The 14,978-nt window shown below is 37.8% G+C and overlaps 1 protein-coding gene across 1 annotated transcript in view; it reads left to right on the forward strand.

Moving 5' to 3' along the window:
• Window positions 1-14,978, forward strand: part of LOC126267645 (xenotropic and polytropic retrovirus receptor 1) — a 98,057-nt gene that overhangs the window by 68,245 nt on the left and 14,834 nt on the right. The window contains exons 7-9 of the mRNA XM_049972950.1: window positions 6,214-6,408; window positions 8,822-8,991; window positions 13,734-13,867. Of these exons, the coding sequence (XP_049828907.1) occupies window positions 6,214-6,408; window positions 8,822-8,991; window positions 13,734-13,867 (499 nt within the window). The remainder of the gene's footprint in view (window positions 1-6,213; window positions 6,409-8,821; window positions 8,992-13,733; window positions 13,868-14,978) is intronic.

Genomic DNA, 14,978 nt, shown 5'->3' on the forward strand with positions numbered 1-14,978 from the left:
ACATATGAGCTGGCCAGATGCTCAATTTCATTTCTTATCCGTGCAGCAAGGAAAGCACATTAGCAAAGGCTGTGGTGAAATGACTAGCCAGTGGAATCCATTTCCTGGGCCAAGTAGTAGCATATGAGTCATGCTTTGAAGCGAAGCCTTGAAGTGCAATGCAAAAATTATTCCAATGCATGGTGTTTTTCTGTGTTGTTCTTGAAACATGCGATCTCCTCTTGGTCGGAATTGGCCAGAAATATTGTGGATCAATTGTTCAGATAGCACTGAAAGATTGGGGGGGGGGGGGGGGGGGGTCGCAATCAAAACTCCAAATGAGGACCAGGAGATAAAAGATGTGAAAATGTATATAATTCATCAACTGTTTCGAACGGTATCTAGGTTGACACTATGTGGATTTTCTCGTTGATTAAGACTGCCAACTGATTGAAGACCTCTAGGTGGAAAATATTATCTGTATTCAATGAACCAGTGACTGAACTGTAAATTTGTCTGCCTACACATTTACATTATAAATCAACTTGAAATGTTTCTTTTATCTGTAACTTATGCCCACTATAAATAATAAATTGTGGCAACTGGTTGTAATGGTAATGCACTTGAAATACAGGTTGTTTAAAAAAGAATGACTTGATTTCAAAATTGATAAAAACAGACTACAAACATGGGATACATTGCAAAATACTCAAAAAACTTAATGTTTTAGCTATGCTATTACAAATGCTATGTATTCACCACCAGCAGCATGAACATCATCTTGTTGGAAAATGAAGTCATCAGAGTCCTCCTGAAGTTATGGAAAAAGCCAAGCTTGCAGCATTTGAAAATAGATAATTCTAGTCTCTCTGTGTTCCTTCAAAGGAGGAGGGACCTTAAAATTTTTCACGAGAAATGACACAAAAAGATGTTCACTTTAAATGAGTCTCCTTTGTGCTCAATAACGTAATGAGGGTTCTGGAGTCCCCATAATGCGAACGTTATGTTGGTTTACTTTACCACTAATGTGAAATGTTGCTTCATCACTGAAAATTGATTGTGGTAATAATATACTGTCTTCCATGTCCTCTATCAGAGCATTGCTGAAGTCAACCCATTTTGTTTTACCACCAACCTAAAGAGCTTGCACTGATTGTAGTCTGTATGGTTTATAGACCAAACATTATCTTAACACTCATCAGACAGTTGTATGAGTAATTGTCAGTTCTCTAGCCGGCCACTGTGGCTGAGCAATTCTAGGTGCTCCAGTCTGGAACTTCGCTGCTGCTATGGTCGCAGGTTCGAATCCTGCCTCGGACATGGATGTGTGTGATGTCCTTAGGTTGGTTAGATTTAAATAGTTCTAAGTCTAGGGGACTGATGACCTCAGATGTTAAGTCCCATAGTGCTTAGATCCATTTTGTCTGTTATCTGCATGTGCAGTGAGTAGACTTTCATGGACTCTGCTCAAAAATTTGCCGAATTTTTTTTCACCATGCATGAGAAGTGCAAGGTCAACCTGGAAAAACCTGCCTCTTCAAATTGGCAATACCAGCAGTGAATGTTTTTTGGGTGCAGATGGATCAATATCAAAAACGCTCACGAAAAGCATGCTGGACCAAAATCATTGATTCAATCTTTGCAACTGCTGCACACAAAACTTCCTTTTGTTGAACAGATGCCACCTTACTTCTGACTGCCTGCAAATGGAGAAGATGCGTTGACTAACATCTAAGGATGATTTTGTGAAACTTTAGGCCACACTTATTCTAACAACACACATTTCCTTGCTGGCGTGTCCCTTGTTTCACAGTTATTACTATCCCAAATCATGTCATTCTTTCTGTAACACCGTGTACTGTTGTTTAGTCTAAGATCTATAAAGCTATTAACATGTTTTGTTGAATACACATTTCTGTGTTTACTGAAGTTTGAATTTTATGTATTGAATTACTATTGTGTCAACATATTGTTCCAGTCACAGTGTTGACTGGAACACTCTATAAATTTCTGAAGCTAACAAGGATAAAATACAAGGAGAAAAGTCTATTTACAACTTGTACAGAAGCCAAATTGCAGTTATAAGAGTCGAGGGGCATGAAAGGAGGCCAAGGGTTGAGAGGGGACTGAGACGGGGCTTTAGCCTATCTCTGATGTTATTAAATCTTCAACACTCCTCTTGTGTTTACAAGACCGGTCAGAGAACCTATGGTTATAGATTGAACTCGGCAAGATTGCTGGTGAGGACATGTACGTCCATTGTATCTCACTGTAGATAGCTGAAATACACTGACCTGCGTCTTTCAGATGATGATGTGCCCTCTGCTCAGTAAAAGCTCTGGTTGTGTATTAGCTGGACTCAGTATCTGATTGAATGGCTGTAATGGTGATGTGAAGTTTGACAGGAGTTAATGGTCAAATAATTGTGCATACATTTTTTGAAGAGATCCATTTTTTATTCTGGTAATTTCCTTTGTGGTGCTTTACAAAAAACAGCTACATAATCGCTTATCTTCCATCTACATTGTATGTAGATTAGAATGGTCTTCCACTCACACATCACTCCAGAACAATGACAGTTACATTTAACAAACTCTAACCAGTGCCACAATTTAACTGATAAGGAATGTTTTACCATGATCAGCAGGATCTACGCTCGACACGCAACCACTCATCTCTGCCATCCCTTTCTAACTGCCACTTTATTACTTTGACATAAGATAGGGAAGTGCTTCCTTGTGTTTTGGGCTAATCAGAGCCCTCCGTTTTGTTGCCTACATATACGTTGCCTTCTGGAGTTGACCAATGGCCGTCTTCTTATGTAGCTGATGTAATCCCACATTACCAAGGACGCTACACAGGACACACTCTATTTCCCAGCTTATTTACCCTCTCTCACACAGCCCAGTGGCAATATATTATAATCAACCATTGTATAATCTTTGGTATCACTCAATGAGTACCATCTTTTAACATAATCTTTATAAGTCTGTATATTGAGCAAGCAGTAAAGGAAACCAAAGAAAAATTTGGAGTAGGAATTAGAAGAGAGAAGAAATAAAAGCTTTGAGGTCTACTGATGACATTGTATTTCTGTCAGATACAGCAAAGGACATGGAAGAGCACTTGAATGGAATGGACAGCATTTTGAAAGGAGTATATAATACATTGAAGCACCAAAGAAAGTGGTATAAGCATGCGTATTCAGATACAGAGATATGTAAATGGACAGAATATTGCATTGCAGTTGACAATGCCTATATAAGACAACAAGTGTCTGGCACAGTTGTTAGATTGGTTATTACTGCTACAATAGAAGGTTATCAATATTTAAGTGAGTTAGAAAGTGGTGTTATAGTCGGTGCACGAGTGATGGGACACAGCAACTCTGAGGCAGCGATGAAGTGGGAATTTTCCCATATGGTCATTTAATGAATGTACTGTCAATATCAGGAATCCATTAAAACATCAAATTTGCAACATCACTGCAGCCGGAAGAAGGTCCTGAAAGAACATGACCAACGACGACTGAAGAGAATCATTAAGCATGACAGAAGTGCAACCCTTCTGCAAATTGCTGCAGATTTCAATGCTGGGCCATAAATGAGTGTCAGCGTGTAAACTATTCAACGAAAAATCATCGATATGGGTTTTCAGAGCTGAAGGCCCACTCGTGCAGCCTTGATGACTGCATGACACAAAGCTTTACACCCCGCCTGGGCCTGTCAACACCCACATTGGACTGTTGATGATTAGAAACATGTTACTTGGTAGGATGAGTCTTGTTTCAAATTGTATCAAGTAGATGGACATGTACGGGTATGGAGACAACCTCATGAATCCATGGACCCTGCATGTCAGCAGGGGACTGCCCAAGCCTGTGGAGGCTTTGTACTGGTGTGGGGCATGTGCAGTTGCAAGAGTGTATCTTGGATGCCTTGAGTGTATCTTGGATGCCTTGCAATGTGCTGTTCGGAAGAAATCTTCACCTTCTTGTAATCTTACAGATTTATGGACAGCTCTGCAGGTTTCATGGTGTCAATTTCCTCCAGCATTACTTCAGACATTAGTTGAGTACATGCCATGTCATGTTACAGCACTTCTGCTTGCTTGCAGGGACCAGTTTCTTTGGCTCTTCAGTGTATGAACATCAACAAAAGCAAAACAAGGATAGTGGAATGTAATTAAGTTAAATCACATGATGCTGAGAGAATTAGCTCAGGAAATGAGATGCAAAAAGTAAGTTGGGCAGCAAAATTGCTGATGTTGGCCAAAATAGAGAGGATTTAAAATGGAGACTGGGAATGGCAAGAAAAACATTTCTGACGGTGAGAAACTGTTAACATCAAATATAGCTGTAAGATCTGTGTCTTATCCAGAACTACTCAACATTCAAGAGGGAACTCAAAACTTACATATTAGGGACGGTATAGCCACCGTTGTTGTGCCCCTCACATCTCTTTCTTTCTCCTCTCCATCACAGCTTCGAATTTTACCATTCTTTTTCTCTTTCTCTAACCTATCTACCTCTTATATATCTCTTTCACCCCATTCTATCGTCTTATGTCTGTGCTCGATGAGAATAACTCACAAGCTGCAAGAATATAACGAGAAAATTCCCAACTAACAATGGGACTGACATTCACGAAAGAAAAGTATGTTTACTTTCATATACATAGTCACTATCATTATTATTATTATTATTATTATTATTATTATCATTATTATTCTTGATTGTTATAATTATTTTTATTGTTATAATTATCATTGTACTACTGTTATAATCTCAATTTTTTTGTTTAACATCAATACTGCATAATACGTTAAATGTCCTTAATGTTATTTAGAAACTGTAACTCGTTCAATCTGAGTATGCCTGGTTAGGTGTAAGAGAGGGCCTGAAGGCCCTAATCTTGCCAGGTAAAATAAATGCATAAATAAATAAATAAATAAAATGAAGAGGCTTGCATATGATAGAGTAGCATGAAGAGCAGCATCAAATCAGTCTTTGTACTGAAGACCAGATAACACTGTTTTGTGGCTGTTTGGTCTTGCATCAAGTATGAAAATTACAAATAGTGCTAAGGTGACCATGTTTCTCACAGTAGAAGCAGATTTCATACTGCTTAGGGCAATGGTCATGTGAACACCATACAGAACATTTATGACAGGAAGGTAATGGAAATCAGTGAGTCCATGATCTGAACGGTGATGAGAATTACCTGAGTAATATCTGGAATGATCCATTCTGGTAAAAATGTTATACATGAGTTGTACAAAAATGTTGCATTTCGAGAATGATTGGCTATTGGAATTGTGGACTGTGTAGTTAAATACATTTTATATGGCTTCATATGGCCCGAAGGTGGCCAGAGTGTGACAAAAATGATAGTCAAAGTAAAAAAAGTACACCTGTGTATTGTCTGATGCAGGATCCTAACAATATGTTTACTTTCTCAAAATAATTTGGTTACAGTCCATTTTTCAACACAATTCTCCAGTGTAGTTATACTGTTCCCTTTAATTAGGCTCACTCATTGCTTCTTACTTATAGGAACTTTTCAAATATTAATTATTGCAGGTCTTTCAGCTGGTTCTTCACCTCTCCAAATAAGGCAGCATCACAGATTTCATATTGCTTAGGGCAGTGATGATGCGATCACCATACAGAACATTCATGACAGTAGTTTAAGACATTTGATGCCTACTTCAGCTAAATTAAGTAAATATTTCATTGCTGTGCTGGAGTGTTGTGATAAAATCACATTTGGGAGGATGAAAGTTCAAACACGCATCCAGCCATTCAGATTTAGGTTTTCAGTGACTTCCCTAAATTGCTCCAGGCAAATGCTGGGATGGTTCCTTTGAAAAGGCATGACTGACTTCCTTCCCCATCCCTAAAACCATCTGAGCTTGTGCTCCATCTCGATAAAAACACTAACTATTGGATCTTGATCGTGGCTAGATAGTTTTAAGCTCCTCTGAGTATTGAGGTGAGCACATTTCTGCAGTGTATTCAGACAATACCTGTAATTGTATGGGATTTTAACAGCGTATAAAAACTATACTAATTCAGAAACATACATTTTTAACTAAAAGTTTTAGGAAGTTTTCAATATGGAATTAATTCTTGACTATCTGTAGTTTTCGTTGCAGTTAATAATAGCTTTTATACTGTATTGAGATTGGAATAAAACCATGTTACATTCTTTTATTTTTATAATTTTTCCCCAGATAGCCGCCAATGTACTGACCTCCGTGGTTTCCTACGACCAATGGTTGGGTGTCTCCCAGCTTGGTGGCGATTTGCACAGTGCTTGCGCCGATACAGGGACACCAAAGAGGCCTTCCCACATCTAGTAAATGCAGGAAAATATGCAACATCATTTTTTGTCATCCTCTTTTCAGCACTTAATATTGCAAATGAAAGTGAGTATACCTTTAATCTAGTGTCTTGTCTCAATGTATGGTAATGCTATTGAAATGTAATAGAAATGAGTAAGAGTTATTGAAAAGCCCCAGTTTTGTTCAGATAAAGATAAAGCATGACTTTCATACTAAGAAAAACTGTTTTAAAATTACTTTATTTTGGTTATGGGGATGGAAAATTTATGCAAAATATTTATGAGTTACACTGATTTTTAGAAATAAATTCATTTGAAATTTTTTTCCCATGCATACGACTGAACATACAAAGGAGAATGAAAACTTGATATACTATTGTCGTTTTATTAATTTTTGATTGTTAGGTTGTATTTACTATGAATAAATGACACTTTTAAAAATAATTGATTGCTAGAATTATTGTCATGCAATGTGTAATTCGAAATTCCCAATATATGCACTTGACCACTAAATCTCTATAATTCCTGCTACAGTATTTTAACCTGTTGCTGGATTTCAAGCATTGATTGTGGAAATAACATCTAAAACAATGATTTGGCTGTTATATGATCTCATAAACTTGTTTTGATATTCCAAATACTTGGTGGAAACTCCCACAAAATATCCATATACCAGGTGTAGATCCCATAGGAAGTAAATTTCAGAAATAGACGAGGCCAAGAATGTAGGTGTCATTTCTATGATTTAAGTTAAAACCTGTAAAAGTCCATTTTATATCACTGTATGTGCATGGCCAGTGCTGACTTCCTACTGTCTTTCATTAGAAAAACAGGTAGCCCACTGGTCAGAGAGACAAAATGTTCATTATGCCCAGGCTGTGGTGAACATGGCTATTACTTTGGTAGCTCTGGTCCTGCTCATCAGAAACACTTGCAAAAATTTTCTTGGCAACAGTAATAAGTATGTACCATTAAACTGATTTGTTAAAGGTACATTTCAGAGAAAGAGATGTATAAAAATAATAAAAGTGTTCTAAATAGTAGGAACTAGATGAGAGAAAAATGTTGTATATGCTGCTGTAATTCAGTTTTTAATGCACAGTTGAAGAGTAAACATTCACTGATCAGCCAAAATATCATGACCACTGTCCACTGCGAGGTTCATGCCTCCTGGTGGCGTTGCTGTCACCTGACACAATGAGAAAAGCATGTAAGCCGAGCAGAGATGGATGGGGGTTTACCTTAGTGAAGATACATCCTGCAAATGGAGAAATTCACTGAGATAAGCGACTTTGACTTTGCCAAAGGGCAGATTATTATTCCGCAGAGCCTGTGAATGAGTACTACAAAAAGGTGAAGCTGATTGAGTGTTCAAGTGCTACTGTTGTGAGCATATTTGCAAACTGGTAGGAGGGCAGTGACTCTACCACTAGGCACTAAGTGGTTGGGACATCCATGACTTTTCACAGAACATGGGGGATGGAGACTTGCATACTCTGAAAAGTAGGCTTAGACGATGATCTATGGCAAATGCTGGTGGATGCACATGTGTTTCGGAGCACAACATTCAGTGTGCATTGTTGAACAAGGGCCTCTGCACCAGATGGCCCCTACATGTTCACATGTTGGGCCCCATGACATCATCAGTTAAGGTTGTAGGGGGCTCGGTATCATCAAGATTGGACCTTGTATCACTGGGAACATGTTGGCTCAAACAGATGAATCATTTGCTACACCAAGTTGATGGTAGTCTTCACTAATGCCATCATCAAGGTGAACAGCTGCTCGAAACATTCACCCAGCCATGGATGTAAGCTGGCCGTAAGCAGTGATATGCATTATCTTGTGCTTGCAAAGTACTTGTGGTAGTAATCGAAGACACAATGTCAGGTGCAGACCATCTGCTTTATGCTTTATGTCTTCTCGGATAATTATGTCCTCTGTCATCTTTCAGCAGTACAATTGTTTGTGTCTTGAAGCCAGAATCATGCTACAGTGGTTCAAGAAGCTTGATAGTGAAATCATGTCAATGTCTTGGCCACCAAATTTGCCTGATGTCAATCCGATGGCTCCCATCTGGGTCACTGTCAAGCATGGTCACCCCACACACACAAATCAGCAGCCAGTTATCTACAGGAATTACGTAACTTGTGTGTAAGTATCTGGTGCCACATAGCTCCACAAACCTACCAATGAACTGTAGAATTGATGATGTGCAGAATCAATGATAAATTGCATTACAAAGATGGTCCAACAAGCTATTAAGCAGGTGGTCATAATGTTTTTGCTCATCAGTGCATGAGTTACAAGATGCAGGGTGCCACAAGTAAGTCAAAAAATCATTTTCATGTTGCAGCATCACTGAATTTCTGTGTTAATTAAATGAACATCTAGAGTGTATGTAATGTATAACCTATGATAGTGTTGTTTGTTATATCTTCATTTGTTTCTATCCAGTTGATCTTATCGTCATCTTATGAAATCTGTCTGTTCTGCAGGTAAATACACGTTTACTTCAGAAAATCCATATTTTTATTTGTGGGTGCTTTCATATATCCTTAGCTCCTGCTATGCATATACTTGGGATATAAAAATGGATTGGGGATTGTTTGACAAGAAAGCAGGAGACAACAAATACTTACGAGAAGAAATTGTATATTCTTCAACTGTAAGTATATGAAGTATAAGCTGGAAAAAAGGTCAAACAAAGTCATCAAATGGAGAAAACACACACACACACACACACACACACACACACACACACACACACACACACAGAGAGAGAGAGAGAGAGAGAGAGAGAGAGAGAGAGAGAGAGAGAGAGTCAGTCATTCACTTGCGCACAGTGCACAACTCTCATATCAATGTTGTTTGTGTCGTGCATGTAGTTTTTCCCAATAATTAAGGGCTTTGCCCTATAGCTAAAATCCACAGATATCCCTTTTTGCTGTTTGGTGCCTCCTTCCACAGTGAATAATAATCTGTTTTAATATTCATATTATTATTACAATATCAATGAGTCACGGTTGGAATCAGTCTCCTCATTCTAATACCTGGGTGTAAAAATTTTTGTAAATATCAAGTGAAATGTTCACATAGGATCAGTTGTAGGTAAAATGAGTAGCAGACTTTGGTTGGATACTAAAAATATGTAGTCAGTCTACAAAGGAGATTGCTTACAAACTACTTCATTACATTTCCTAGAATATTGCTTAAATATGGGAAATCCATACTGATTGGGAGTAGTATGGAACCTTGAATGTACATAAAAAAGACCACCTTAAATGGTCACAGATTTGTTTCAGTCATGGGAGAGTGCTGTAGAAATGCTGAAAGGTATAAATTTGCTGACACTTCAAAATAGACAACAACAAAGGCTACTTACAAAGTTTCACTTACAGATTAAATGGTTCAAATGGCTCTAAGCACTATGGGACTTGACATCTGCGGTCATCAGTCCCCTAGACTTAGAACTTAAACCTAAGGACATCACACAGATCTATGCTCGAGGCAGGATTCGAACCTGTGACTGTAGCAGCAGCACGGTTCCAGACTGAAGTGCCTAGAACCGCTCAGCCACAGTGGCCAGCACTTATAGATTAACTGAGGACCTTAGGAATACTTTACTGCCCATAATGCATTGTTCCCACAGGGATTTCAAAGACAAGATTAGACTAATACAGTGTGCTTGTAGACATTCATGCAGTCACTCTTTTCACAATCTATACACAAATGGAGTGGGAAGAAACCCAAAGATAACAAAGGCAGATGAATGAGAGAACTATTATTCCATCAGTTATTGCTAATCAGAATGACATATTGAAAATAAAGGTGAGAATTGGCTTGAGGACACTAAGTTTGGCTGTAGGAAAAGTAAAGGCATCAGAAAAGCTCTCCATACTTTACAACGAATGAATGGTAGTAGTAAAATGAATAAAACACTTTAATAAGATTTTCCAGCCTATAAAAAGCAAACTGGTGCAAAATGTTTGAAATCCTCAGAAAAATAAGTGTACTCTGGGAGGGAAAATGAATTGTATACAGTATGTACAGGGTTAGAAAACTGAAACTGATTCATAAAATATTTACAGTAAGACTGATGTAGGACTGAACCTTGTTACTAAACATCACAAAAGATGCTGGAAGTGGCCACAACTGATGATGGAGCACTGTGTTTGATTTATCGAACTGTGAGGCATGTGTAGAAGCTTTGCCTGAGTGATAGCAGCATTAATGCTGTAACTCTTCCAGTGTGTGAGGATTATTTGAGTACACCTGAACCTTCAATTTGCCCCACAGATAAAAATAACAGGGAGAGAACCAGGTGATAGAGGTGGCTGGTGATTGTACTGCCTCTGCTGAGTGTCCTCTGCTCGCCAAACAACTTGTGCACACATGACGACATTGTGAGGGTGGTGCGTGTTATTGCTGTGGCTCGCAGACAATATTCATAGAGTAATTCACCTTCTGTGAGTTGATTCCTGTATAGATTAAACAGTTTTTAGATATACTGGTTAGCATTAAAAGTTTCATGAAAAAATTGTTTTATAATGTGGACACTAGGTGTTGCACACCAAGCACCAATCTTGAGATTATGCAATGACCCATTGCCAGTGGCTCTTCAAAATAATGATCAGGTTTATAGTAGATAATGGTGAATGTTCTGTGATTTCACATGTCCTTACTGGCTGAGCCAGCCCTCATCTGAAGAAATTAAAAACTGAAGATCCAAAAAATACTGATTCCACTTCTCAGGCGCCACCAGCAGGACTTAATACCTGAAAGTCTGTGTGAGTGCTTTAACTTGTGCACAACTGTAAATTCACAAGGTTGCAGATGCACGTCTTTTATGATAATACTATGACACAATGATCTCATAAGTCCAATATGCACAAATGAATGGTGTTGAGATTTTGTCAGATGTTGTTCGAGGCCTGCCTTCCCTTGAGCAATTTTTCTGGTGTTCGAACTCTTTTGGATAGTTACAATTTTTATTTGTTCTAGTCCATTTCATGTCATTTTGCTTCTAAGTTTTGTATTACAGACTTTGCTGGAGGTTTTGCCATGTGTTCCATTCAACTGGTCACTAAACGCATTTGTTCCTCTGTCCCACTCAAATTTAATGATACAGCGAAGTACTCGGGACAGAGTATGTGAGAGATGCACATGTTCAGACATGTGACAGCAAACAAATGATGCATCAAAATCAGGGTTTACAGTATTTTCTGTGATGAACAGTAATCCTGTTCATTAATAAGTTTCAGGTGCATGTCAGTCTTTTAAATATTTTTGAGGCCAAATTTATTTTGTGTACCTTGTACAAGAAGCAAAAGTACTTCACAATAGAGTCCTTGGATAAAAAGTTCTTGGTTAACATGACACATGAAATTTGGATAAAATCTCAAACTCTCAGTGCTTTTCTGTATCATCAAAAGCTTGGTGTTCTATCTTAATTGAAAACAGCAAATTAACTGAAGATTTTTACTCAGAAAGAAAGTGCTTGGATTGAAAAGGACATCTGTTAAGGATGCAGTCTTTCCCCTCTGCTGTTACCTGTATATCAAAGTAGCAATGAAGTAAATAAAAAAAGTTCAAGAGTGCCATTAAAATTCAGGATGGAAACATATCAATGATTAGATTTGCTGATAACAGTGCTATTTTCTGTGGAAGTGAGCATGTAGTACAGAACCTGTTGAATAGATTGATTAGTGTGCTGAGCATAGAATATGCCTTAAGGAAAAACAAGCAGTGACGAAATTCTGCTGCTTTTGAAGCAAAATATTGCCTACTGTATAAAATAAGGAAGTTATAAGAAGCACCATGGAGTTCGGCTGAAGTTGTGAGCCCAGATGTGGGTGTCTCCTGCTACAGTTTTTTGTGTACACTCTTGGTTCAATGAGGGAGATACAATAATTCAAATAATATGCAGGTTTGCCCAGGGGTTGACTGGAATGTCACAAGGAAAGTAGTCATTGCTGCCTTGCATGATGTAGACATCATGGTCTTGGATATTTACATCTTAAAGATCTTTACCAATAGCTCCACTTCTGAATTAAATTCTGAATCGAAGAGACAGTGATTAGGTGCTCAACTCCATTGCATTAGCAATAATTTTAGGATGTAGATGAGATGACCTTGGTGGCTTTTGTCTAAGGCCAATGTGTGGGGCAAATTTGTGATCAAGACATAGATTGTTGTGCTTGTACTGATCATTGATATCAATGTTATGTGGCTTTGAGATGACATTAACCACTAACAGTGTCTTATTCAAGGGACGCTCTACCTGAGACCATGAGGAGGAATGCTGTACCAGAATTAGCTGATTTTGGGTGCATGTGTGACAGGATGGGTTGTTATGCTCTATAGGAAATAGGGCGAGTGTTGGAGAAGGGTGATTGCGAGCATGACACTATTTTGGGCATTAGCCCAAAAGGGAGCTGAGTGTTTTATGATCTGTTAATGAATTAAATTTGGCCCTACACAAAGTACATGAAATTTTCATACACCATAAATGACTGCCAAAACATCCTCCTCAGTATGGGAGTATTATGTGCTTTGGCCCAGTTCATGGCTTGGTAACAAATGCTTTAGCTTGCCTACTGCCTCCAAGATGGTTGTGAGGTAACACAGTGCCAGTGACATATTGTAATAATCTGTTGTGAAAGAGAGGCACTTGTTCAGCATGAATGGCCCTGGACAGGAGATAGTGTGGAAAAGGCAATCTTTCACAAAAAAACTGAGAATACTGTCATGCAAATACTTTCTTTTAATGTTCTGAAAGACTTTAAAGTAAACTATAAATAAGTCACATGATGAACAGATAGCACAGTGCTGTGTAGTGTAATTTTGCACTACTTTGAGTGTGCTTTAAAATGTAACAGATTTGTTGCTGTGCTAGTTAGCCATAGCAGCAACAATACATTTTGAAAATAAGTGATGGTTGTGGAAATGAGTTTTTACTGAACAAAAATATAATAACCTGTACTTGATTTACAGCCTGATATCAACATAAGGATATCTTATGTTCGTGGGGACCTCAAAATCACTTATTTAGCCAAAGTGTTATTAACATATTTTGCAGTCATTTCAATTTTTGACATCAAGATTGAGCTTCAGAATTGTTAAGAAGAAAGTAACATACATTTAGTTGGCAGAGATAAGTGTGAATGTCCCATAATTTTGTCTGAGAGAATCAAAACCTTGGAAGAAAGAGAGAGTTCTCTACTACTTTCCTTTTTTTGAATTTTCATGAAGGATTGTGGAGTTCTGTAATTTAAGTATTGGACTATAGCTGTCATAGCAAACATGCCTATGTAACATATCTGTTGTGGGTATCTTAAATTTTTTTCATTTTTGAATTTTTACAGTGTTGTTGCTAACATAATTATTTGATTATCTTATCATTTTCAGTGGTTCTATTACTTTGCGATTGTGGAAGACTTTATCTTAAGATTTGGCTGGGCCCTTTCAATGTCTTTAACAGAAATGGGATATGTGCATTCAGATCTAATGGTATCAGTTCTGTCACCACTTGAAGTTATCAGGTAAGTCATTATTTGGAATGTGATGATATTGTGCAGCTGTTTACTCTGAGTGATAGTAAAAAAAAGTCGTCTTGTAAGTGGTATCATATTAACAGGCAGATATAAAATGGACATATCTCAATCTTTTGGAACTTTTAGTTCACCCAATAGGACATGATATGGGCTAGATAGGACATTGAGGATGGTTGTTGGTGCCAACAATGTGGGAAGAAACATGATTTAGTTGTAGTGGCCTTCCTTCTCATTTACTATGTTATATGAGGCATATTTTTTACCATTTGGTGACTGCAACTGACACAAAAAATTCATAAGGACAAAAGATTTATGATAACCCCTCTCTCAGCCAGTGGATGATGTTATATTTAACCAAAAGAATGCAGAAAGTTGTACTTAGTAATTTAAGCGATATAGTCTGGAGACATTATTCTAAGTAGGGAGAAATCACGTGTGGGTTTTTGTGAGGCTCAATCTTAGGTCCACTATTGTTCTTCATCTTCCATCTAATATGCAGCAGGCAGTTTTAATTCTTTTTGCAGATGACTCTAGTATTGCACTCAATCAAAGTGTACTTACATGAACATAAAAAATGATGATAAATAAGTTCTTAAAAGTATCATTTTCTGTTAATGATCTCACCCTCAATTTTAAAGGACACAGCATACTCAGTTTTCCACATCTAGGGGTACTGCACCAATGATAAGTGTAACACACAGTGAGGAAATAATAAATGGGGTGGAAACTTCAAAATTCATAGGTTTCCATATGGACAAGAATTTAAAAGCATGGTTTGGAAATCCTAAAACAACTTAGTTCAACCACATTTGTACTTAGAATCATTGCAAATCTTGGGGAAAGAGAAATCAGTATGTTGACACATTTTGCATACTTTCATTTAGTAATGTTATATGGACTAGTGTTCTGGCATAACTCATCTTCAAGAAAGTAAGTCTTCAGTGCTTAAAAATGTGCTGTAAGTGTAATATGTGGTGCTCACCAATGATCATCTTGTAGGCACCTATTTAAAGACTAGGGCATTCTGACTACTGCTTCACAGTATATTTATTCACCCATGAAGTTTGTTGTAAATATTCCACTGCAGTTCATAAGGAAA

Source organism: Schistocerca gregaria, chromosome 1, assembly GCF_023897955.1.
Source record: "Schistocerca gregaria isolate iqSchGreg1 chromosome 1, iqSchGreg1.2, whole genome shotgun sequence".
NCBI lineage: Eukaryota > Metazoa > Arthropoda > Insecta > Orthoptera > Acrididae > Schistocerca > Schistocerca gregaria.